At 42.1% G+C, this 25,964-nt stretch overlaps 1 protein-coding gene across 1 annotated transcript; it reads right to left on the bottom strand.

Moving 5' to 3' along the window:
- Positions 1 to 3,515: 3,515 nt before the first annotated feature.
- Positions 3,516 to 25,961, bottom strand: TBPL1 (TATA-box binding protein like 1). Its single transcript, XM_040429171.1, has 7 exons — positions 25,811 to 25,961; positions 19,140 to 19,318; positions 18,927 to 19,009; positions 18,146 to 18,209; positions 8,631 to 8,734; positions 8,452 to 8,546; positions 3,516 to 3,905 (listed from the first exon to the last, which is right to left on the bottom strand). The coding sequence occupies exons 2-7, from the start codon at positions 19,272 to 19,274 to the stop codon at positions 3,826 to 3,828; spliced, it is 561 nt and encodes a 186-aa protein (XP_040285105.1). The 5' UTR covers positions 19,275 to 19,318; positions 25,811 to 25,961; the 3' UTR covers positions 3,516 to 3,825.
- Positions 25,962 to 25,964: the final 3 nt, after the last annotated feature.

Genomic DNA, 25,964 nt, shown 5'->3' with positions numbered 1-25,964 from the left:
TCGGCAGTCGTACCCATGATTGTGGTTTTGAGTAATGAACCAGGCTGGGAGTTTTTAAAAGCCTCAGGAATCTTTTGCAGGTGTTTAGAGTTAATTAGTTGATTCAGATGATTAGGTTAATAGCTCGTTTAGAGAACCTTTTCATGATATGCTAATTTTTTTAGATAGGAATTTTGGGTTTTCATGAGCTGTATGCCAAAATCATCAATATTAAAACAAGAAAAGGCTTGAACTACTTCAGTTGTGTGTAATGAATCTAAAATATATGAAAGTCTAATGTTTATCAGTACATTACAGAAAATAATGAACTTTATCACAATATGCTAATTTTTTGAAAAGGACCTGTGTATATGTATATATATATATATATATATATATATATATATACATATATACATACATACATACACACACACACACACACACATACATACATACAGGGAGTGCAGAATTATTAGGCAAGTTGTATTTTTGAGGATTAATTTTATTATTGAACAACAACCATGTTCTCAATGAACCCAAAAAACTCATTAATATCAAAGCTGAATATTTTTGGAAGTAGTTTTTAGTTTGTTTTTAGTTTTAGCTATTTTAGGGGGATATCTGTGTGTGCAGGTGACTATTACTGTGCATAATTATTAGGCAACTTAACAAAAAACAAATATATACCCATTTCAATTATTTATTTTTACCAGTGAAACCAATATAACATCTCAACATTCACAAATATACATTTCTGACATTCAAAAACAAAACAAAAACAAATCAGTGACCAATATAGCCACCTTTCTTTGCAAGGACACTCAAAAGCCTGCCATCCATGGATTCTGTCAGCGTTTTGATCTGTTCACCATCAACATTGCGTGCAGCAGCAACAACAGCCTCCCAGACACTGTTCAGAGAGGTGTACTGTTTTCCCTCCTTGTAAATCTCACATTTGATGATGGACCACAGGTTCTCAATGGGGTTCAGATCAGGTGAACAAGGAGGCCATGTCATTAGATTTTCTTCTTTTATACCCTTTCTTGCCAGCCACGCTGTGGAGTACTTGGACGCGTGTGATGGAGCATTGTCCTGCATGAAAATCATGTTTTTCTTGAAGGATGCAGACTTCTTTCTGTACCACTGCTTGAAAAAGGTGTCTTCCAGAAACTGGCAGTAGGACTGGGAGTTGAGCTTGACTCCATCCTCAACCCGAAAAGGCCCCACAAGCTCATCTTTGATGATACCAGCCCAAACCAGTACTCCACCTCCACCTTACTGGCGTCTGAGTCGGACTGGAGCTCTCTGCCCTTTACCAATCCAGCCACGGGCCCATCCATCTGGCCCATCAAGACTCACTCTCATTTCATCAGTCCATAAAACCTTAGAAAAATCAGTCTTGAGATATTTCTTGGCCCAGTCTTGACGTTTCAGCTTGTGTGTCTTGTTCAGTGGTGGTCGTCTTTCAGCCTTTCTTACCTTGGCCATGTCTCTGAGTATTGCACACCTTGTGCTTTTGGGCACTCCAGTGATGTTGCAGCTCTGAAATATGGCCAAACTGGTGGCAAGTGGCATCTTGGCAGCTGCACGCTTGACTTTTCTCAGTTCATGGGCAGTTATTTTGCGCCTTGGTTTTTCCACACGCTTCTTGCGACCCTGTTGACTATTTTGAATGAATTGCTTGATTGTTCGATGATCACGCTTCAGAAGCTTTGCAATTTTAAGAGTGCTGCATCCCTCTGCAAGATATCTCACTATTTTTGACTTTTCTGAGCCTGTCAAGTCCTTCTTTTGACCCATTTTGCCAAAGGAAAGGAAGTTGCCTAATAATTATGCACACCTGATATAGGGTGTTGATGTCATTAGACCACACCCCTTCTCATTACAGAGATGCACATCACCTAATATGCTTAATTGGTAGTAGGCTTTCGAGCCTATACAGCTTGGAGTAAGACAACATGCATAAAGAGGATGATGTGGTCAAAATACTCATTTGCCTAATAATTCTGCACTCCCTGTACACACACACACGACAAACTATATGCTAGAAAGTGAAACTGTTCTCTCATTTAGTATCAATTTAGAGAGCAAACTACTGCCCTCTGCTGGGAAGAAAAAGCTATAGCACTTAACCATGAAAATTTTTAACATCTCACACTACCATCAGAGGCTCCACACAATGATATTCTTCCGATTTAAAAGGGTTGTCCCATCTCAACATTTGTGGCATATCACTAGGATATGCCACAAATGTCAGATAGGTGCAGGTCTCAACTTTGGGACCCATTCCTATTTCCAGAATGGGACTCCTGAAGTGAAGGGAGATCAGCCACCCTCCATTTATTGCTATGGGAGTTCCAAAAAATAGCTGAGCCAAGCCAATTCCAAGTCCCATAGAGCATCATTGCCACAGAGAAAACCTACTACTCTAAAACATTACTTTTATTTAATATGGATATGGATGGATATGGAAATGGATAAAAAAATATTGATGAAAGGGGTGTAGGCATTTCAGGGTCTACCACCAATAAGCAGCACTGCACAGTATAGAGATGTGTCTATACCGCCAGTCATAGCAGGCAAAAGCCAAGATCCACAATATTAATGTCAGCAATTCATCTGTTATCAGCAGGGTTCTTCACATCACATTTTATTCATTTCACCACTGATGGCAGTGATTTTCAGACCATTTGACTCGTCCCATTCTCAGGTGATGTAATCCTCTGGATGTAGAGAAACGTCTTTATTCACTATCCATCTGGTCATGCAGAGGTTCCTGGGGTTAAATTCATTCCTCATCTGAATAAATGTAGCCCCGTGGATCAATTTGGAGTTAGATACCAGTCCTTAGTTCCACTTTTCAAGCAATGAATGTGTACAGGAAGCTGGCCCTATTGCTGCCAAGGCTTCCCCTACCTCAGGGATGCTCAGCAGCCCTCCAGCTGTTGTAAAACTACAACTCCCACCATGCCTGCTGTAGGTTGTCTGGGCATGCTGGGAGTTGTAGTTTTGCAACATCTGGAGGGCCGCAGGTTGGGCATGCCTGCCCTACCAGAAAGTGGAGTAAACTAAAACTAGCCATAGAAATGGTGTGAACCACAGCCATCTGCTCCAATGGAATCAGCTGCCCTACAGAACCTTTGACTGCAGCAAAAAATAGACCTGTTAATCAATTCATTTTTATTAAAAAATATTTACATGACCAAGAAGAAAAAAAAAAAAAAAAATACATTTGTGCTATGACAACAGAACATTTATAAAAACACATTCGATGAGTGAGAAGAAAACTTTAACAGTTTCTTTGGTGCCCATATAAAAAAAAATTAAAATAAAAAAAAGAAATTTAAAAACAATAAAATGAAAGAAAAAAAAAGACTATAAATAAACCACAAGCTCAAACAGAGGGGTTGCGTTAGTGCACATAATTACAGCTCTCTCCGTCAGAGTACATGGGAATCACTTCACAAATAAATAGCACAGTTGTTTCAAAGCAGCAGGTCCAAGTCTTGTAAACTGTCCTTTTTCTAAAAACACAGAAACGTCTCTGGATGCAGAGTCTGAACACTGTGATAGACGGCGGGTAATATAAAGAGTTGTCCCTTTGTTGGTCCTATTTATCTGATCAAGTTAGATTTCTTTACATCTAAAGCAGGCATGCGCAACCTGCGGCCCTCCAGCTGTTGTAAGACTACAACTCCCACAATGCCCTGCTGTAGGCTGTTCGGGCATGCTGGGGGTTGTAGTTTTGCAACAGCTGAAGGGCCGCAGGTTGAGCATGCCTGCTTTAGATGTCTTCTTAAAAAAAGGTGCATGGTCATAAAATCTCAATGCAGAAGTGGTTATTTACAAAATTTGTTTCCTGCTTCCAAATACACAAGGGTAGATTTGCTCTACAGCGGTAGCAACGGACTTCACATCTGGACCTAAAAGGGAAAAAAGAAAAAATTCTATGAATGAAAAATACCAGAGCAAGACGAGCAGCATTGACATCACAAGACAGAGGCTAATTGTGTGTATTTACAGGGGATACGTGGTTTTTGTAACTGTAGGCATCATGCAAACAACCTTAAATGTTTTCCGCATCAGATCCTCATTTTAAGAGGATGCATAAAACGTGGACAGAACACTGTGCGGAGTCTGTGTCCTGTCCATTCTCCGCTTAGACAGCACCCAGACAGAAACACTGCCTGTTTGAAAGCAGCCATATGCCTCATGCACACGACTGTATTTTCGGTTCGCGTCCGATCTGCAATTTTTGCGGGTCAAATGTGGACCCATTCATTTCTATGGGACTGCAAAAATGTGGACAGTCCATGGATGTCATGCATGTGCTGACCACATCTGCCCGTCCTGAAAAAAATAAAATAAAGGGCCACAAAATAAATAAAAATTGACATTTATACAGTAGGGTGGAATGGAAAAGTGTAGGACACACACAGCCGGTATCCATGTTTTGTGGATCCCATGTTTGCGGACCGCAAAACAGATACGGTCGTGTGCATGAGGCCTTACAGTCAACTCGCATTGTGTTTGCAGTTTACATCAGCACTATACATTGGGAGGATTTCCTGATGTACATCCAACAAATGCCTCAAATGTATCCATAAAGGGGGCTTATGTTGCACATAGGCTCACAAGTTTTAAAAATGTATACTGTGAGGCATCTATTTTATAACAGAGTGGACTGCGCTATTCTATGGATAAAAAAAAACGTATACTCATGTATACTGCGTCAATTAAGACCGAAAGGACAGCTTTGGCCTCAATCGATTAAATAAGTCAGACATGTCAGCGAGAGAGCTTTCCTGATGTCTATGACAGTGTAATTGCAATGTGAATATGGCCTTAAAGCAACAGCAGACTATTTAAAGTTAACGGGTTTCTCCTAGGTTTTACCTAAATTCTGTGCATCATCTACCCGACCAGATGTGCTCCTGCGTCGTCCTGTTCTGCTGCATAATGTACATGCAGGAGGACAGGAAGAAACAGAAGTGCATTCGGTTGGGACATCAGCGGACGACGTCACAGCCAGTCGAGCAGTTATAGTCAAGATGGCGGAATCGGCGGCGCGACAGAAGGGTTAATTCTGCTGAAACTTTCTCTCTTGCATAGGTTAACAGATACACAGAATTCAGGTAGCTGCACGGGTAAAACTAAATCTTGCCATTACCAAAACGTTATACTTCCGTTTGTAAGTTTTGAAGTAAACACATGACTTTCCTGTCTCTATCCCTTCATCTACCTACCTACCTACCTACCTAGCAACAGGGGCAGACTGGCCATCTAACCTACGGGGACATTTCTCAGTGGGCTAATGCACAGGGGGCCACCCGTGCCCTCCTCATGGCCGCTGGCCAGATACATAACGATCTGATGCTCTCAACATTAATTAACACTAGGAGCATCAGGTACTTCCTGAATTCTACTGTATCACCATCCTTAATATGGAGATAGGGCAGTATTTTATTTGGTTTTGCTGGGGCGGTATTTTGTGCTGCACTATGATACTGCTGGCCCTGCCTACTTGTGGTTTGTATTGGCCCGCGTTCTGTCAACTTGGAGTCAACTACAATTTGGGGCCACTTAGTTTTTTCCGGGGCCACTTTAAAAGGCGTTTTGCCGCTTCCGCAAATAATATTTACTTATTATGCAGAGAAAGTTTCCATGGTTACGACCACCCTGCAGTCCAGCAGCATGGCAGTGCTTGTACACTATAGATAAGTACCAGCTTACGTCAGCTCCCACGGTCCCGGCCACCAGAGAGGCAGGCATTTTTTCTTACAGTGTGCAAGCACGACCACCACTGATGGATTGCAGGGTGGTCGTAACTATGGTAACGAGCAGTATATAATGTGAGGGAAAAATGAATCCAGCCAGCAAAGGAGGCAATATGGACAATCACAATACATTACAAAGTGCCTTGTATTAACTTTCTCTACATGATAAATGCCACTTACTGAAGTGAGACAACCCCTTTAAGACTGCCCCCGGTCAATTATCAGTGACTGAGAGCTATGTACATATGTATACACATTTAGGCCTCATGCACACAAACTTATTTTTAGTTTGCATTTCTTGCGGCTCAAATGCGGACCCATTCATTTCTATGTTATATGTGTGCTGTCCACATCCATTTATCATGTAGAGAAAGTTAATACAAGGCACTTACTAATGTATTGCGATTGTCCATATTGCCTCCTTTGCTGGCTAGATGCATTTCCCATCACATTACACTGCTCGTTTCCATGGTTACAACCACTCTGCAATCCTTTTATTAAGGAAAAAATGCCTGCCTCTCTGGTGGCCGGGACCGTGGGAGCTGACGTAAGCTGGTACTCATCTATAGTGTACAAGCACTGCCATGCTGCTGGACTGCAGGGTGGTCGTAACCAGGGACACTTTCTCTGCACAATAAATGCTATTTGCTGAAGTGGCAAAACCCCTTTAACCAGTTCACATCCGGGCCATTTGCCCCCTTCCTGACCAGGCCTAATTTAGCAAATCTGACATGTGTTACTTTATGTGGTAATAGCTTTGGAACACTTACTTATCCAAGCCTTTCTGAGATTGTTTTCTCGTGACACATTGTACTTCATGATAGTCATAAATTTGAGTCAATATAATTCACCTTTATTTATGAAAAAATCCCAAAATTTACCCAAACTTAAAAAAATTAGCAGTTTTCTAAATTTCAATTTTTTTGCTTTTAAAATAGAAAGTGATACCTCATAAAATATTTATATGTCTCCTTTATGTTGGCATCATTTTGCAAATGTCATTTTATTTTTTAGGACGTTAGAAGGCTTAGAATTTTAGAAGCAATTGCCAAAACCCACTTTTTAAAGGACCAGTTCAGATTTGAAGTCACTTTGTGGGGCTTACAAAGTGGATACCCCCATAAATGACCCCATTGTAGAAACTACACCCCTCAAGTTACTTAAAACTGATTTTACAAACTTTGTTAACCCTTTAGGTGTTCCACAAGAATTAAAGGGAAATAGAGATCAAATTTTTTAATTTCACTTTTTTGGCAGATTTTCCATTTTAATCCATTTTCTTCTTTAACACATCGAGGGTTAACAGCCAAACAAAACTCAATATTTATTACCCTGATTCTACGGTTTACAGAAACACCCCACGTGGTCGTAAACTGATGTAAGGGCACATGGCAGGGCGCAGAATAAAAGGAGCGCCATATGGTTTTTGGAAGGCAGATTTTGCTGAACTGGTTTTTAGATGCCATGTCCCATTTGAAGCCCCCCTGATGCACCCTTACAGTATAAACTCCCAAAAAGGACCCCATTTTGGAAACTAGGGGATGAGGTGCCAGTTTTATTGGTACTATTTTGAGGTACATGTGATTTTTAAATGCTCTATATTAGGTTTTTTGTGAGGCAAGGTAACCAAAAAAAATGTCTGTTTTGGCCCCGTTTTTATTTTTTACAACACTCATCTGACAGGGTAGATCATTTGCTATTTTTAAAGAGCAGGTTGTTACGGACGCAGTGATATCAAATATGTCTACTTTCTTTCTTTGTTTCAGTTTTACATAATAAAGCATTTTTGGAAAAAAATTATGTTTTTGTGTCTCCATTTTCTGAACGTCATATTTTTTTTATTTTACTGCCGATCGTCTTTTGCAGGAAGAGTTGAAGTTTTTATTGGTACCATTTTTGGGTATATATGATTTTTTGATCATTCATTATAACACTTTATGGGGGAAGGTGACCAAAAAAATTGGTTGTTTTAGCACAGTTTTTTTATTTATTTATTTATTTTTACAGCGTTCACCTGAGCAGTTAGGTCATGTGACATGTTTATAGAGCAGATTGTTACGGACGTGGCGAAACCCAATATGTATACTTTTTCTTATATATTTAAGTTTTACACAATAATAGCATTTTTTAAACCAAAATAAAATGACGTTTTTTGTGTCTCCATAGTCTGAGAGCCATAGATTATTTTATTTTTTTTGACCGATTGTCTTAGTTAGGATCTCATTTTTTGCAGAATGAGGTGACGGTTTGATTGGTACTATTTTGGGGGGCATACACATTTTTGATCGCTTGGTGTTGCACTTTATGTGATGTTAGGTGACAAAAATTACTTTCTTGGCACAGTTTAAAATATATATTTTTTTTTTACGGTGATCACATGACCGCCGGGCCGGGACAGGAAGTGCATAGCGCGTCCTGATCTGTACACACAACGCTCAACGAAGGCAGGGACACCTGGGAACAGTCCCTGCCTTCTCTCTGGGTTGCCGTGCTATCACTGACAGCGGGCAACCCGCTCTGCAGCTGCACAATTAGCGTGCAGCTGCCATCTCTAAATGGACGTTCAGAAACGTCCATTTCACATAGAGATCCACCTCCCGGACATTTATAGTCAAAGGGCAGACAGGAGGTAGTTAAGTTCCCAGTCCGCCCCTGCTCAGAAACTTGTTTGTACCGCATGTACAGTTATTACCTGTGACTGTAATACTTCCGGTGGAGAAGATCTGCAGTGTCGATCTTAAAGACTTTATCCTATAGCAAACGGCAGGGTGAAGTTCAGGTTCATAACTGCAAATACAACAACATTTTTTAGTCTTAATAAAAACTGTGGGGAAAAATAAATAAGGAAATACAATAAATGAGAGCACTTGCCTGGCATGAGGTCGGTTATTTTTCGTAAATTCCGGTAGTCTTATTTCAAAAGGCATAGTGCACACTGCCAGCACATTGACAACTTTAAACTCAGTGAATTTTACCTGTTACAACAAAATCAAATGTACCATGTGAGAGACAAGCAGCCGATGATACATACATACAGAAGGTACAGAAGTAGAAGTCTGTGGAGGCAGCCTGGCTGAACCCCACCTGTGCCAGTGGCGTATCCTCCCTCCCTACTGAAATAAACACCTACACTCTGCTATCTTCCCAGACTCCCCTATTAAAGGGGTTTGTCTAGGATTTAAATATTGATTCCCTATGGTCATAATAGGTCATCAATATCAAGTCAGTGGCGGTCCAACTGCTGGAAGGGGCCATGCACAGCCTCCGCTGTCATGTCCATTGGTCTCATGGCCTTTGTGCAGAGCAGATTAGACATCCTATAGTTGTGCAGCTAGTTTTGTAGAAGAAAATTCTCTATGAATTCTAATCTTTTGATGTAAATTGCTGATCCCCATGGACTTCTGAGTTCAAGGGGTGGTCTCACTCAACGATTGACACACAAGAAGGTATACCCTCTTAGCACAGATTTAGGCCTAGTTCACATGTCAATGATTTCCATCAGTGACTGGGAGCCGAAACCAGGGGGTGCAGCCTAAGAGATAATGTATAATGGAAAGATTTACGCAGGTTCTGTGCCTTTGATCTGCACCTGGTTTTAGCTTTGATGAAAATCAAAGACGTGTGAATTAGGCCTTAGTGGGAATTAACCCCTTATTGACTAATGACGTACTATGTACGTCATGATGTGGCGTTAGTTACGGCATCATGATGTGCACAGTACGTCATGAAATGAAAGTGTCACCGCAAGTATACTTGCGTTGACACCGGCATTTTAACAGGTGCCAATCACAGTGGTCCCTGTTTTACGATTGCTGTGATAGATCTGAGTGACCAATCGCAGCGCATCCTGCTTGCCGGCCGGGAAGAAAATTTTAAATTTTAAAATAAAAATAAATCACACAGCGCAGCTCTGATTTCCTCATTCTGACAAGTGAATTATCACACCACACAGTGCCCCAAACACACACTGTTCCCCTGACACCCCATCCTCCAACCACCGTTCCTCCCCACAGAACTTCAGTGTTTTTTTTTTTTATAAAATAGTGTAACATATAGGTCAATAGGTAGATTGAAATAGTAGAGGTTAGTGTTATATATATTACTGGTAATTAGATAGTTTTAGTTACTTCGCCAGAGTACTGGCAGTTAGCTAGAAATAGTTTAGGCATTTGAAAAAAAATCAAAATAAAAAAATATACAAATATAATATATATATAAAATGATAGAAATAGTTCGGAGTAGTGTTAGGGTAAGAGGTTTGAAAAAATAAAAATGTTAAAATACCCCTTGTGATAATGAAAAACTTGGGCCTAAAGTGACATTTTCTGTAAAATATGTAAATTTTTCTTTTTTACAGCCAAGGGTTTCTAAATTCTATGAAAAGCATATTGGGCCAAAGTGCTCACTACACCCCCTGAAAAATTCCTTGGGGGGGGGTGTAGTTTCCAAAATAGGGTCACTTTTTGGGGGTTTCCACTGTGGGGTACCTTCAAATGCGACAGCACCTGAAAATTATTCCAGTGAAATCTGCCCTCCAAAAGCCATATTGTGCTCCATCTGTTCTAAGCTCTGCCGTCCGTACGCCCATATAGCAGTCGACAACCACATATGGGGTGTTACGGTAAACTGCAGAATCAGGGTAATAGAGTTTAGTTTGGCTGTTAACCCTTGCTGTGTTACAGGAAAAAAATAAAAAAAATATTAAAATGGAAAATCTGCCAAAAAAGTGAAATTTCTAAATTTCATCCTCATTTTCCTTTAATTCTTGTGGAACACCTAAAGGGTTAACAAAGTATGTAAAATCAGTTTTTAATTACTTGAGGGGTGTAGTTTCTAAAATGGGGCCATTTTTGGGGGGTTTCTGCTATGTAAGGCCCACAAAGTGACTTCATAACTGAACTGGTCCTTAAAGTGGGTTTTAGAAATTTTCTTAAAAAAATGTAAGAATTGCTTCTAAAATTCTAAGCCTTCTAATCTCCTTAAAAAATAAAATGACATTTTCAAAATGATGCCAACATAAAGTAGACATATGGGAAAAGTAAAGTAATAACTATTTTGTGAGGTATCACAGTCTGCCTTAAAAGCAGAGAAATTAAAATTTAAAGAATTATACATTTTTCCAAATTTTCTGTAAATTTTATTTATTAAAAAAAAAATCATACTGATACTGATTCACATTTACCACTATCATGAAGTACAATATTTAACGAGAAAACAATCTCTGAATGGCTTGGATAAGTAAAAGCGTTCCAAAGTTATTACCACATAAAGTGACATGTCAGATTTGCAAAAATCAGTCTGGTCACGAAAGTGAAAAATGGCCTGGTCATTAAGGAGTTAAGATTACATCTGCTCAGCTACTCCCACTCTATGCTATGCTGCCTAAAGCCTAGACACCATGTTCAACATGACAATTTCCCTTTAAAAGCTATGGACAACTTCTAGCAATTTTTTATGACTGCATTGTACTCCTTTTGGGCAAAAATAATTGTATATCAAATTGTATATTAAACGCAATTGTGGGATTCAGGTTTGGTGAATATGAGTAAAAAATTGCATTGCATGCAGATGATATTATGCTGTTTGTAGGTTCTCATAGATCGCTAGTGAAGATTTTTCAGGTTTTTGACCAATATGGTAAATATGCTGGGCTCAAAATAAATTGGTCTAAATCAGCCTGTATCCCGCTTGATACTCTGAATGATTTTATACCAGGAGCATTGGAAATTAAGAAGATTAACGAACCCATCAAGTATCTTGGTATTCAAATAACTCCAAATCCCAAAGGACTATATTCAGTTGAATGTGGCCCCTAAAATACAAGAAATTAGGAAGAAAATAGGCGTATGGAAAAGACTATGTCTCGATGGCAGGACGGATCTCTCTGATTAAAATGTGCCTATTACCCTCCCCGAATTATATATTATGGAATTCTCCGGTAATAATCCCCAAAAAAACATTTAAAACAATAGCTAGTCTTAACGGATTTTATACGGAGAGGGAAAAAACCAAGGATAAAAGCACAAATACTTTACATCCAAGAGAGGGAGGGCGGTTTATCCGTCCCAGATCTGGAACTCTATTTTGTTGCTGGCCACATAAAAAAACATGATAATGTGGAGTAACACGGCAAGATATAAGGCTATGATTACAGGGATAAACCATCGGTTAGAAAATAGTAATATTTTCCAAATAATAGAAGCGGGAGTTCTGTTACAACAGAGAAGTAATAAGATTCCGATACTTGAATTGATGGATAGGGTTTGGAAGGAAGCAAGAGGGTTGTGGTCCCAGTCTGGAATCCATGTTGATACCTTATTGTGGGATAATATCCACCCAAGGCCTCTTTCACACGGGCGTTGCGGGAAAATGTGCGGGTGCGTTACGGGAACAACCGCGATTTTTCCGCGCGAGTGCAAAACATTGTAATGCGTTTTGCACTCGCGTGAGAAAAATCGCGCATGTTTGGTACTCAAACCCGAACTTCTTCACAGAAGTTCGGGCTTGGGATCGGTGTTCTGTAGATTGTATTATGTTCCCTTAAAACATGGTTATAAGGGAAAATAATAGCATTCTGAATACAGAATGCATAGTAAAATAGCGCTGGAGGGCTTAAAAAAAAAAAAAAAAAATTTAACTCACCTTAGTCCACTTGCTGGCGCTGCCGGCATCTCGTCTGTCTCCTTCTGTGCTGAACAGGACCTGTGGTGAGCATTCATTCCAGGACCTTTGATGATGTCACTCCGGTCATCACATGATCCATCACCATGGTAAAAGATCATGTGACGTACCATGTGATGACCGGAGTGACGTCATCAAAGGTCCTGTAACTGTACTTAATGCTCACCACAGGTCCTATTCAACAAAGGAGACAGAAGGAGATGCCGGGCAACGCGATCAAGTGGACTAAGGTGAGTTAAATTATATTATTATTTTTTTAACCCCTCCAGCGCTGTTTTACTATGCATTCTGTATTCAGAATGCTATTATTTTCCCTTATAACCATGTTATAAGGGAAAATAATAATGATCGGGTCTCCATCCCACACTTGCTTGCGGATGCTTGCGATTTTCACGCAACCCCATTCACTTCTATGGGGCCTGCGTTGCGTGAAAAACGCACAAAGAGGAGCATGCTGCGATTTTCACGCAACGCACAAGTGATGCGTGAAAATCACCGCTCATGTGAACAGCCCCATAGAAATGAATGGGTCAGTATTCAGTGCGGGTGCAATGCGTTCACCTCCCGCATCGCATCCGCGCGGAATACTCGCTCGTGTGAAAGGGGCCTTACAGAACTAAAACTAATTGAGCAGAAAATTTGGTGGAAACATGGAGTCCATAAACTGGGTCAGGTATGGAGACAGGGGGACATAATACCATATGAAGACCTTAAAAAGGAGCTTGGTCTGGGTAGCTTAGAGCTGAGTTTTTTTTTACCTACAACTATAACAAGCACTGCGAACTTGGTTGGGAACAGGCACACAAATTGATACCCTCCCATAGCCATTAATGAATATCTCTAAGATGACATCAGGGGGAAATTAATTTCTAAAATTTATGAATGCTTGCTACATCAAAAGACCAAGAAAAAAAGCAGTAAACAGTTTAATGTATAAATGGAAAGACGCTATAAACCCCCAGCAAGAAGAGTTTGGGGAATTGGCTATAAAGGAAAAAAAATAGAGTTTCGAAGAACTTTTCCCATAGGATTACCCAATTTAATATATTATACCGCCTTTACTACTCCCCTAGGATATTAATGAAGTGTTATAAAACCAAAGTGTTTAGTTGTTTAAAATGTGGGGAGGAAGGGGTGGATGATGTCCACATACTCTGGACATGCAAAAAGATTCAAGAGTTCTGGGGTAAGGTCAATGACAGAATAGAGCAATACCATCGGTTTAAAGTCCCTAGATCTTTTGAGACATGTATACTGGGGGTGATGGATAAAATGGAACCCCCCCCCCCCCCCCAACATCGGGAAATTGCTTCCCAACTCCTTTTTCAAGCTAGGAAATGTATTGTTGGACATTGGGGAGGTAGTGCGGTTCCCACGGTTAGGGAATGGGAGAAGATCACGAGATCCTCACTTGCCAGAGAGGAATTCCATCTGATAAATACCAAGAAAAAACATAGATTTGCCAGAATATGGCAGAAATGGCTAATATAGCTTCCTTCTGGGAAATGATGGGTGTTGCAGGTGGGGCCGAGGGGAGTGGGCGCGATAAAGGGAACAGAGATAGGAGGGGAAGGGGGGATTCCTTTTTTTTTTTTTTCTCTCTCTCTCTTTCTTTTGAGCAGATAATGAATGAGGGATGGGGGGGGGGGGGGGAGGGGAATATAATGTTATGTATCTAAAGATTGTTGTAATATGGATATATGACTGTTTTTTTAAAGATGTTATATATTGTTATATGAAGTAAAAATTTTTATAAAAATAAATAAATTGTATATTAAACGTATAGGACTATGGCTTAAAGGGGTTGTCTCCCTTCAGCAAATAGCATGTATTATGTCGTGGAAGTTTATACAAGTCACTTACTAATGTATTATTATTATCCATATTACTTCCTTTGCTGGCTGGACACATTTTTCCATCACATTATACACTGCTGGTTTCCATGGTTACGGCCACCCTGCAATCTATCATTAGTGGACGTGCTTGTACACTATAGAAAAAAGAAGGCCTCTCCTATGGCGCTGCACATAAGCTAGTGCTTTTTCCTATAGTGTGCAAGAACAACCACTGCTGCTGGATTGCTGGGTGGTCGTAACCATGGAAACGAGAAGTGTATAATGTGATGGAAAAATGTATCCAGCCAGCAAAGGAATCACAATACATTATGCACTAAGCATTCTGTGAAGAAGTTCAGGTCTGGGTACCACAGTCGGTTTTTTATCACGCGCGTGCAAAACACATTGCACCCGCGCGATAAAAACTGAACATCGGAACGCAATCGCAGTCAAAACTGCAATTGAGTTCCTACTCGCGCGGGTTTGCCGCAATACATCGGGACACATCCGGACCTAATCCGGACACGCTCGTGTGAACCCAGCCTAAGGCCTCTTTCACACGGGCGTTGCGGGAAAAGGTGCGGGTGCGTTGTGGGAACATGCACGATTTTTTCACGCGAGTGCAAAACATTGTAATGCATTTTGCACGCGCGTGAGAAAAATTAGAGGGGCAAAGGTTTAAATTAGAGGGGCAAAGGTTTAAAAGTAATATAAGGAAGTATTACTTTACTGAGAGAGTAGTGGATGCATGGAATAGCCTTCCTGCAGAAGTGGTAGCTGCAAATACAGTAAAGGAGTTTAAGCATGCATGGGATAGGCATAAGGCCATCCTTCATATAAGATAGGGCCAGGGGCTATCCATAGTATTCAGATATATTGGGCGGACTAGATGGGCCAAATGGTTCTTATCTGCCGACACATTCTATGTTTCTATGTTTCTCAATACCGGAAAAAACGCATCAGTTTTGTCCCTATGCATTCTGAATGGAAAGCAATCCGTTCAGTATGCATCAGGATGTCTTCCGTACCGTCCCTTGCACGGTATTTGACCAGACAAAATACTGCAGCATTTTTTCCGGAAAAAATCCCGGAACACTACCGCACTTACCGGATCTGGCATTAATTTCCATTAAAATGTATTAATGCCGGATCCGGTACCAAGTGTACCGGAAATTGCTGCATCGCCGGATATGGTTTTCCGGTCTGCGCATGCGCAGTTCCTTTTAGCTTTGAAAAAATTAAATACCGGATCCATTAGTCCGGATGATATCAGAAAGACGGATCCAGTATTTAAATGCATAAGTCTAACGGATCCGGAAAAAAATAAAGATATCTGTTTGCATACGGATTTCCAGATCCGTTGCAGGAACTGCCTGCCGGATTCTTCTAACGCTAGTGGGAAATTACCCCAATATGAAAGATATTTTCCAACAAAATCTCTTTGTGCAATGTCCTGCACATCTAGATTGTCAGACGGGTTCAATATTTTTTCCATACATATTCACTTCTGTATTAATGGGAAATAAGAGGACACTGAATCATGGAGGACAACTCTGCTCTATAAGGCCTCTTTCACACTGCCGTTGCGGGAAAAGGTGCGGGTGCGTTGCGGGAACATGCGCGATTTTTCCACGCGAGTGCAAAACATTGTAATGCGTTTTGCACTCGCGTGAGAAAAATCGGCATGTTTGCTACCCAAACCCGAACTTCTTCACAGAAGTTCGGGCTTGGGATCGGTGTTCTGTATATTGTATTATTTCCCCTTATAACATGGTTATGAGGGAAAATAATAGCATTCTGAATACAGAATGCATAGTACAATAGCGCTGGAGGGGTTAAAAAAAAAAAAATTTAATATAATTTAACTCACCTTAATCCACTTGCTGCGCAGCCCGGCTTCTCTTCTTTGCTGTGTACAGGAAAAGGACCTGTGGTGACGTCACTGCGCTCATCACATGATCTTTTACCATGGTGATGGATCATGTGATGATCGGAGTGACGTCACCACAGGTCCTTTTCCTGCACACAGCTAAGATGAAGACAGAAGAGATGCCGGCTGCGCGAGCAAGTGGATTAAGGAGAGTTAAATTATTTTTTAATTTTTTTTTAACCCCTCCACCCCTATTGTACTATGCATTTTGTATTCAGAATGCTATTATTTTCCCTTATAACCATGTTATAAGGGAAAATAATAATGATCGGGTCCCCATCCCGATCGTCACCTAGCAACCGTGCGTTAAAATCGCACCGCATCCGCACTTGCTTGCGGATGCTTGTGATTTTCACGCAACCCCATTCATTTCTATGGGGCCTGCGTTACGTGAAAAACGCACAAAGAGGAGCATGCTGCGATTTTCACGCAACGCACAAGTGATGCGTGAAAATCACTGCTCGTGTGCACAGCCCCATAGAAATGAATGGGTCAGGATTCAGTGCGGGTGCAATGCGTTCAACCCGCGCGGAATACTCGCCCGTGTGAAAGGGGCCTAAGAGATCCATTTTCTGTGCCCCTAAGGCTGGTGCACATATACATTCTGAACTTCATTTTCCCCTCCCTCATACAGGCAGAAAAATGAAATTCAAGCTCATCCCGCGGTGGACGCCAACAGCATCTCACGGACCCTAATCATGCAAGTTCCATCATTTTACTGGAAAAATGATGCTGCACGCAGCCCAACTTTTTCTGCCAAATGTGAACACAGCCTAACACAGAAGATGTATTTTGCATAGGTTATTCACATAAGATTTATTCTATAGTCAAGTATAATACTGTGATAAAAGGTCAACTGTAATTTAGAAATGAAAATAAAATTCATATTGCTCCCATTCAGGACAGCTGTGTTGTGTGAATACAATGTTTTACCATCCCATACATCTTTCCAATTCAGTCTATGGGATATACCAATTATTGGAACGATGCCTGTTCAAGTAGAACTTAACTTACCTGCAATTCTTCTCAAGAAATACAGTGATCCCTCAAGATACAATGGCCTGAGGATAAAATATGTTCAACATACGAAAGTCTCTTCTGGGCCAACGAGACTCAACATACGATGTCTAAGACTCAGATCCAACCAAGCATGGCCATTTTACTGGTAAAACACCTTTACTGGTTGTCTAGCAGCTCCTTTGAGGTACTAAATGTTCTATACTGCCCCCGTCTATGTCAGGATGAGCGTCTTCTTTGGACACCAATGTGTGACGATTCCATTTTATTTTTCTGGTACATGTATGTATTATGGAAGACCCTGAAGAAGCTCCTGGCCTCACCATAGAAAGTCATTTACAGGTTCCAACATTTATTCCTATCTGTTTTACTTAAGGACTTGCTTTATCCGTGTTTGTTATCTGCTTATTTTTCTTAAAACTTTACTTTTTCTTATTCTGAGATGACATTTATGGGATTTGGAACGAATTACTAAATTTTCCATAGAGTTATGGACTCGAGTTACATTGCCTTCAACATACAGAACCAAGTAATATTGTAACTTGAAGGACCACTGCATATAGACATTGCTTTCAGGGCGTGTTCACATCTGCGTTGGAGGCTCAGGTCAGGGCCTGCAGGCAGGACTTTTATTTTCACTAAAAAGCAGACACCTGAATGGAAACTAAACAGACTCCATTGTAGTCAATGGGGTCTGCTCTGCTCCGTTCATTTATGTGCCAAATCCGGCAATTCCATTGTTCTGCTCCTCTAACGCTAATGTGAACATGTCCTTATGTGAATTTCCTGATCTACCTCAGTCAATATGCTCAATTTCAGAAACCAAGCCATCAGCATAGCAGCCATAACATGTATTGTACAACGGAACCCATAATTCACGCCACACTTTTTCCCCTCACCAAACTTAGAGAAAAATACTGTACCAAAAATCCAAGCTTCTGCAGAGAACGAGCCAATCTTCTAGCACCTAATTTGGCTTCTTCTTCACTGAAACACAGAAAACACAATCCAGGTCATCAAGGTCCATTCTGGGTTTTTCTGCTTCTTCAGACTTTTTATACGTGTAAAAATGCCAAGAATGAGTTTGTTTTTTTACAAGCGTTTTTTGGTGGAGCTTTTTATGTTGTTACATGCTTTTTGCCATTTTTAAGTCCTATAGAGAATCTATGGGGGGAAAAAAAACACTAGAAAAATGGGGATAACGCAAAGAATGTTGACCCCCAAAAAAGCCACACAGTAAAATGTATTGTATGTAGTGCATTTTATATATCACTATAGAGTTAATTGTGAAAAACATGTAAACAAGGAGATTTTCAGCAAAGCGATGGGTGGTAAACAAGCCTTCTACTAACAATATCTATATAGGTACATGCATTTTTACCACTCGTGATTACTGCCCAAAAGTAGAAGATTGAAATGATTACAGACCACACCAAACATCCACTCACTGCCCCCCTCCTACCCACGTGCTGGTAGACCCTGCACAGTGCCCGCTATACTCATGTACGCTATAATATGAAAAAGATCAACCTTATTGCATTAAATTGCGGTAGTATTTTTATGGAGTCTTTGACCTGCTGCATAGAGCTTTTACCGGAGAGGAGCACCACTTCAACAGAATCGCTTGCCTGTTCTTTGCTATAGCTGTGACTACAGGAGGAGCTACTTGCCTCAGGGTGGCGCTAATAGGGAAGCACATTTTACCTGGTCGCTCCTGTACAAATTATTTTTCCTGATGACCAGATCGTTGCAGTTATTTTGGGTTTTCGGAGTTTCATCAAAACCTTCTAAAATGTAAGAAAAAATATAAATGGTTAAAGCAAAAAGCATAAGACTTTATGCATCCCTGGGATTCCATCCTTCCCGATCTGCAAAACTGAGGACAGTAAAAAGGACGTTCTTCACCAGCATACTTACTCCAACTTCACGCTTGTAGATGACATTTGCCCCCTCTAATGCAATCTTCCGCAGGTTTAAATGGCATCTTGTTCGGAACACGCAGACAACATTGGTAATTAAGATATCTAATGCCACATCACTGTCTGCATCCATTGAGGTGACTTACTTGCAGCCGGCCCCCACCATGAGAATACGTCCTGGGAGAAAACAGAAGTTTATGTATCCTCACAAGGTCAACACTTCAAGCCAACTTCATGGGTAAGGCTTCGTTCACATCACCGTTCAGCCTTTCCGTTCTCCTGCTCCATTTAGGAGAAGGAGAACGGAAAGGACGGAAAAGGCACATAACTGACGCCAAACGGAGCCCTTAGGACCCCATAGACTATAATGAAGCTTGTTATGTTTCCGCTCAGAAGATGATTTTTAAGCAGAGACAAAAGTTGTACATGCAGGACTTTTGTCTCCGCTTAAAAATCATCTTCTGAGCGGAAACATAACGGACCCCATTATAGTCTATGGGGTCCTATGGGCTCCGTTTGGCGTCAGTTATGTGCCTTTTCCGTCCTTTCCGTTCTCCTGCTCCTAAGGCTGAACGGTGATGTGAACGAAGCCTAAAGCATGCAATACACCTCAGCAACTTTGCCAGCTATTCTTCTAGCCTCTGGGTAGTGGAAAGGGGAAAGAGCATCTGCCAGACCCCGCTGTTAGTCATGTGCATGATGCCTGTACGTATTTAGTGGTCGGCAAATTATGGATACTGGTCATGTTGCATCCGCTTTTTTTTTTTTACTTCAATGGGTCCCTGGTCCGTATTTTGGGGCCAAGTTCTATCTTTTTGTGGAACAGATATACAGGTCATCCATGTGTTTTCCGCATCCTTATGCCTTTCCCGCAAAATGATGGAATATGTCCACAAAATGCAGACCACAGACCTACTGAAGTCCAATAGGACCTTCTGTAATCGACCATTTTAGTCGCCAAATCTGATTCTACCCTAAAATGACAAACTGGTGTATTAGCATAGGAAAACTTCTTAGCACAGCTACCCAGTACACTGGTGGTCACCGCATCCATAGCAATAGGATTGGGAAGTGGTCTCATGATTTACCCCCATGACCACTTTCCTGGCTGAGTCCTCTACCCCATCAGTAGACATGTAGTAGAACCTCCTGTAGCTAGGCATGTGTTGCATGCATTCCGCTCCAGTGCAGAACAGTATATAGCGGAGGAAGCGCTCTTGATTGCTATGGATATGAAAGCCGCCAGTGTCCGCATTTTACACAAGGTATCCATGGGATAGGGGCTTGAACTGGGATGAACCCACTCATTTATAGCCTTTTAGAGAGTTCTTCAGAAAGTGGCCAACTGGAGCTGAGAAATATGAAATTAAGCCTAACTTTATAGGGCATAAGACTACGATAGAAGAGGGCTTTCCCTCTGCAAGGCCCCTTTCACACGAGCGAGTTTTCCACGCGGGTGCAATGTGTGACGTGAACGCATAGCACCCGCACTGAATCCTGACCCATTCACTTCAATGGGTCTGTGTACATGAGTGTTCGTTTTCACGCATCACTTGTGCGTTGCGTGAAAATCGCAGCATGTTCTATATTCTGCGATTTTCACACAACACTGGCCCCATAGAAGTGAATGGGGCTGAGTAAAAATCGCATCACATCCTCAAGCAAGTGCGGACGGATGGTTGCTAAGAGATGTTTGTATACATTCAGTATTTTATCACGCGTGTGCAAGACAATTTAAATCGCATTGCACCCGCGAGATAAAACTGAACGCGATCGCATACTAAACTGAATGACTTGCTTGCGAAAACACGCATTTTTCACTGAACTCATCCAGACCTAATCCGCTCATGCTCGTCTGGAAGGGGCCATAGAAGTGAATGGGGTTTAAGTGAAAAACGCCTAAGGCCCCTTTCACTCGGGGGAGTATTCCGTGCGGATGCAATGCGCAAGTTAAACGCATTGCACCCGCACTGAATCCGGACCCATTCATTTCTATGGGGCTGTGCACACGAGCGGTGATTTTCACGCATTACTTGTGCGTTGCGTGAAAATTGCAGCATGCTCCTCTTTGGGGCCTGCGTTACGTGAAAAACGCACATAGAAATTAATGGGGTTGCGTGAAAATCGAAAGCATCCGCAAGCAAGTGCGGATGCGGTGCGATTTTCACGCACGGTTGCTAGGAGACGATCGGGATGGAGACCCGATCATTATTATTTCCCCTTATAACATGGTTATAATAAGGGAAAATAATAGCATTCTGAATACAGAATGCATAGTACAATAGCGCTGGAGGGGTTAAAAAAATAATAATTTAACTCACCTTAATCCACTTCGTCACTACGCTCATCACATGGTTCATCACATGATACATCACCATTGAGATGGATCATGTGATGAACGCAGTGACGTCATCAAGGTCCTATTGCTCACAGATGAAGACAGAAGAGATGCCGACTGCGCGAACAAGTGGATTAAGGTGAGTTAAATTATAATTTATTTATTTTTAACCCCTCCAGCGCTATTGTACTATGCATTCTGTATTCAGAATGCTATTATTTTCCCTTATAACCATGTTATAAGGGGAAATAATACAATCTACACAACCTTGAACCCAAACCTGAACTTCTGGGTCTGGGTACCACAGTCGGTTTTTTATCACGCGCGTGCAAAACACATTGCACCCGCGCGATAAAAACTGAACAACGGAACGCAATCGCAGTCAAAACTGACTGCAATTGGGCACCTACTCGCGCGGGTTTGCCGCAATGCACCGGGACGCATCCGGACACGCCTGTGTGAAAGAGGCCTAACAGTTTCTGGCGTAAATGACACTTAATCTTACGGCTGTGTGAGGTCAGGCCCCTTCACATGGCCACACACTTTTTAAAAAGCGGACAGAAAACTGATAAATAAGCTTTGCTAAATTCCCTAAATTAAAGGGGCTCTGCAGTTTGTTTCAACTGATGATCTATCCTCTGGATAGATCCTCAGCATCTGATCGGTGGGGGTCCGACACCCGGGACCCCCACCGATCAGCTGTTTGAGAAGGCAGCGGTGCTCCAGCAGCGCCGCGGCCTTCTCACTGTTTACCGCTGGCCCAGTGACGTCACGACTAGTATCACTGGCCTGGGCGGGGCTAAGCTCCATTCAAGTGAACAGAGCTTAGCCCCGCCCAGGCCAGTTGATACTAGTCGTGATGTCACTGGGCCAGCGGTAAACAGTTGATCGGCAGGGGTCCGGGGTGTCAGACCCCCGCCGATCAGATGCTGATGATCTATCCTGATCATAGATCATCAGTTAAAACAAACTGCAGAACCCCTTTAAGCATTACTAAATTAAAGATTTTTAGGGTAGATGGGCGTCTGACCACAAGGATCCCCACCAAATCTGAGAGTGAAAAACATCCCCTATTTCCTGACAATACACCTTTCTGTCCAAAGCTAGGAATATATCACAGTAAGGGCACGTTCACACAAACGTTTTTTGCGTTCCATATACACGCCGTTTTTTGCGTTCCATATACAGAACCATTAATTTCAATGGTTAAGCAAAAAAAATTTACTCCGCATGCATTCAATTTTGTATTTCCGTTTTCCGTTCCATTGAACGATAGAACATGTCCTATTATTGCCCACAAATCACGTTACGTGGCTCCATTCAAGTCAATGGGTCCGCAAAAAAACACGGAACACATACGGAATGTACTCCGTATGTCTTCCGTATCCGTTCCATTTTTGCGGAACAATCTATTGAAAATTTTATGGCCAGCCCAATTTTTTCTATGTAATTACTGTATATGGCATACGGAAAAACGGAACAGAACCGTAAACACTACTGAAAAAAACAACAACTGAAAAACGGATCTGGAAAAAAAAGGCCCGCAAAACACTGAAAAAGACATACAGTCGTGTGAACGAACCCAAAGTTAGCCCAACTAATCTCGGGGGAAAGGTTTTCACACTCCTCCCTTATGACATCTGACCTAAGTCACAATTCGCTCAGTTCCAAGTGTTCGTAATAACAGTTGTCCAGTGTAAATGAAGTATAACTTCCTACGGCACAACCTGCTGCGAGGTCTATCACATCCTTGACAATGACCTTTAAAACCAGTCATTTTTACGCTGATAACTTAAAGGGATTATCCCATGAAAATGATTGGTCACCTATCCACAGGACAAGTGACATCCCAGCAGCCAACCCCTAGCGATCCCCAGAAAGGGGCGGTCTCCCAAGCCCCCTCTCTGAATGAAATGGTAGTGATTAAAGGGAACCTGTCACCGGGATTTTGTGTATAGAGCTGAGGACATGGGTTGCTAGATCGCCGATAGCACATCCGCAATATCCAGTCCCCATAGCTCTGGGTGCTTTTAATGTGTAAAAAAAAAAAAAAAAAAGATTTGATACATATGCAAATTAACCTGAGATGAGTCTTGTCCCTGACTCATCTCACGTACAGGACTCATCTCAGGATAATTTGCATATGTATAAAATCGTTTTTTTTTGCACAATAAAAGCACACAGAGGTATGGGGACTGGGTATTGCGGATGTGCTAGTGGCCATCTAGCAACCCATGTCCTCAGCTCTATACCCAAAATCCTGGTGACAGGTTCCCTTTAAGACGGTCCACCGCTCCATTCACTTCTATAGGATGAAGGAGCACCTTCTACATCTATCCCATAGTAGTGTATGGAGCAGAGGACCAACGTGAGCACTACCATGTCATTCACAGACAGGATCGCTGAGGGACCCTTTGTGATCAGATATTTATCCACCTATCTTGTGGATAAGATGACAAATGCTTTTCGTGGGATACCTCCGTTAGGCCCCATTCACACGTCCGCAATTTGCGTAACGGAATTGCGGACCCATTCATTTCTATGGGGCCACACATTGGGTCCACATTTCCGTTCCTGGAAAAAAATAGAACATGTCCTATTCTTGTCCGCAATCACGGACAAGAATAGGCATATTCTATTAGTGCCGGCAATGTGCGGTCCGCAAAATGTGAATAGAGCCTTAGGCTGGATACACTTGCCATACCTTCAATATGCTGAGATCACACAGTTGGATGTAAAAGGCATATAAGAAGCCCAAGCGTGTATATTAGTGGTGCACAACCTGCGACCGCTATGGCATTCAGGCCCTGCACCAGGTACCCAGTATTCCCTCTATGGCACAGTATATACTATAAATGTCTGACTGTTCAGCACTTTAGAAAGGAGGGCAAGAGGCGGCCATTAATCTCTCAGATGTGTATACCCTAGGAGGGTTATACAGGTTCTGAAAACTGATGGTCTATCATTAGGACAGGTCATTAAAGGGGTTGTGTCACTTCAGCAAATGGCCTTTATCATGTAGAGAGACACTTACTAATGTATTGTGATTGTCCATATTGCTTCCTTTGCTGGCTTGATTCATTTTTCCATCACATTACACACTGCTTGTTTCCTAGGTAACGATCACCCTGTAGTCCAGCAGTGGTGGTCGTGCTTGCAAACTATTGGAAAAAGTACTAGCATATGTGCGCCCTCATGGTCCCGGCCACCAGAGAGACTGGCACTTTTTCCTATAATGTGCAAGCACGGCCACTGCTGCTGGATTACAGGGTGGTCGTAACTATGGAAACGAGAAGTGTATAATGTGATGGAAAAAATGAATTCAGCCAGCAAAGGAGACAATATGGAGAATCACAATACATTAGTAAGTGGCTTGTAGTAACTTTCTCTACATGACAAACATCATTTGCTGAAGTGATACAACCTCTTTAATATTAGGTCATGGGGCTCCAACTCTCAGCACCCCAGCCGCTTGAGGGGGGTCAGAGTACTCGGTGGTGCTCCGCATCGAACCACGGCTGTACGTTTAGCAGTGGCTGAGCATTGGTGCCATCAATTTTAAAGACCTGAATAAGTCCTTTAAAGGGGTATGCCAGTAATTTCAAGTTATCCCCTAGGCACAGGATAGGGCATAACTATTAGATCAGTGGGGGGTCCTACTGCTGGCACCTCCACCAGTCTAGTACCCTGAAGAGGCCCCCCAAAATGAATGGCCTGGCAGGTTGAACACACGCACTGTGCTTCATTTATTTCAAGGCCCCCTGTGGGGTACAGAACCCCCCATTCTCATGATCAGTGGGGGTCCTACCTCTGATCTAACAGTTACTTTCGATCCTGTGGATATGAGATAACCTGAAATTACCTTAAAGTGTTATCATGGCCCTTGGGAGGGTCATAATCGGATGATTTGATGCGCCCACTGGGCACCTCTGGTGTAAACTATGATTTTGGAGAAGCCCAGGGCATCAGTTCTACAGATCCCATTCCAGCAATCATCTGGGGGTAAATGGGCACTTCAGCAGAGCATCCCATCAATAACTGGTGCACAATCCTTTGAATCCAGGGGTGATAGGAGACATGAGGAGGTGGACTCCTTCCTGTAGGCTTGTGGGTGCACCTGTCACCCCCTGCCATGTTCAGCAGTTGCCCTAGACACAATATACAGGGGATCTGTGCACAGAGCGGAAATCATGAGGCTGCATATACCAGGCAGGTCCAGCAATGAGGTCATCCAATCCTGCAAGGCTACCACAAGGTGACTGGGTGACACAGATCAAGCATTGCCCCCATAGTAATTAGTCGCAGCCCAGCACCCGCCTCCCCGGACATACCTGCTCCGGCACCGTCAGAGCCGGTACAGCCCGCGGCGCACGGCAATGATGAAAAGGTAAATAGGACTGTCCCGGAAGCAGTGGCGGCGGGGACCTGGTTACCCTGGCGTACACTTCCCTGCCGCCCCGCCCACTGCTGCAGCCACCACCAATC

This window comes from Bufo bufo, chromosome 4 (genome assembly GCF_905171765.1).
Source record: "Bufo bufo chromosome 4, aBufBuf1.1, whole genome shotgun sequence".
In the NCBI taxonomy this organism is placed as follows: Eukaryota; Metazoa; Chordata; class Amphibia; order Anura; family Bufonidae; genus Bufo; species Bufo bufo.
The sequence above is the reverse complement of the archived record's forward strand: the minus strand, read 5'-3'. Positions and strand labels throughout refer to the sequence as shown.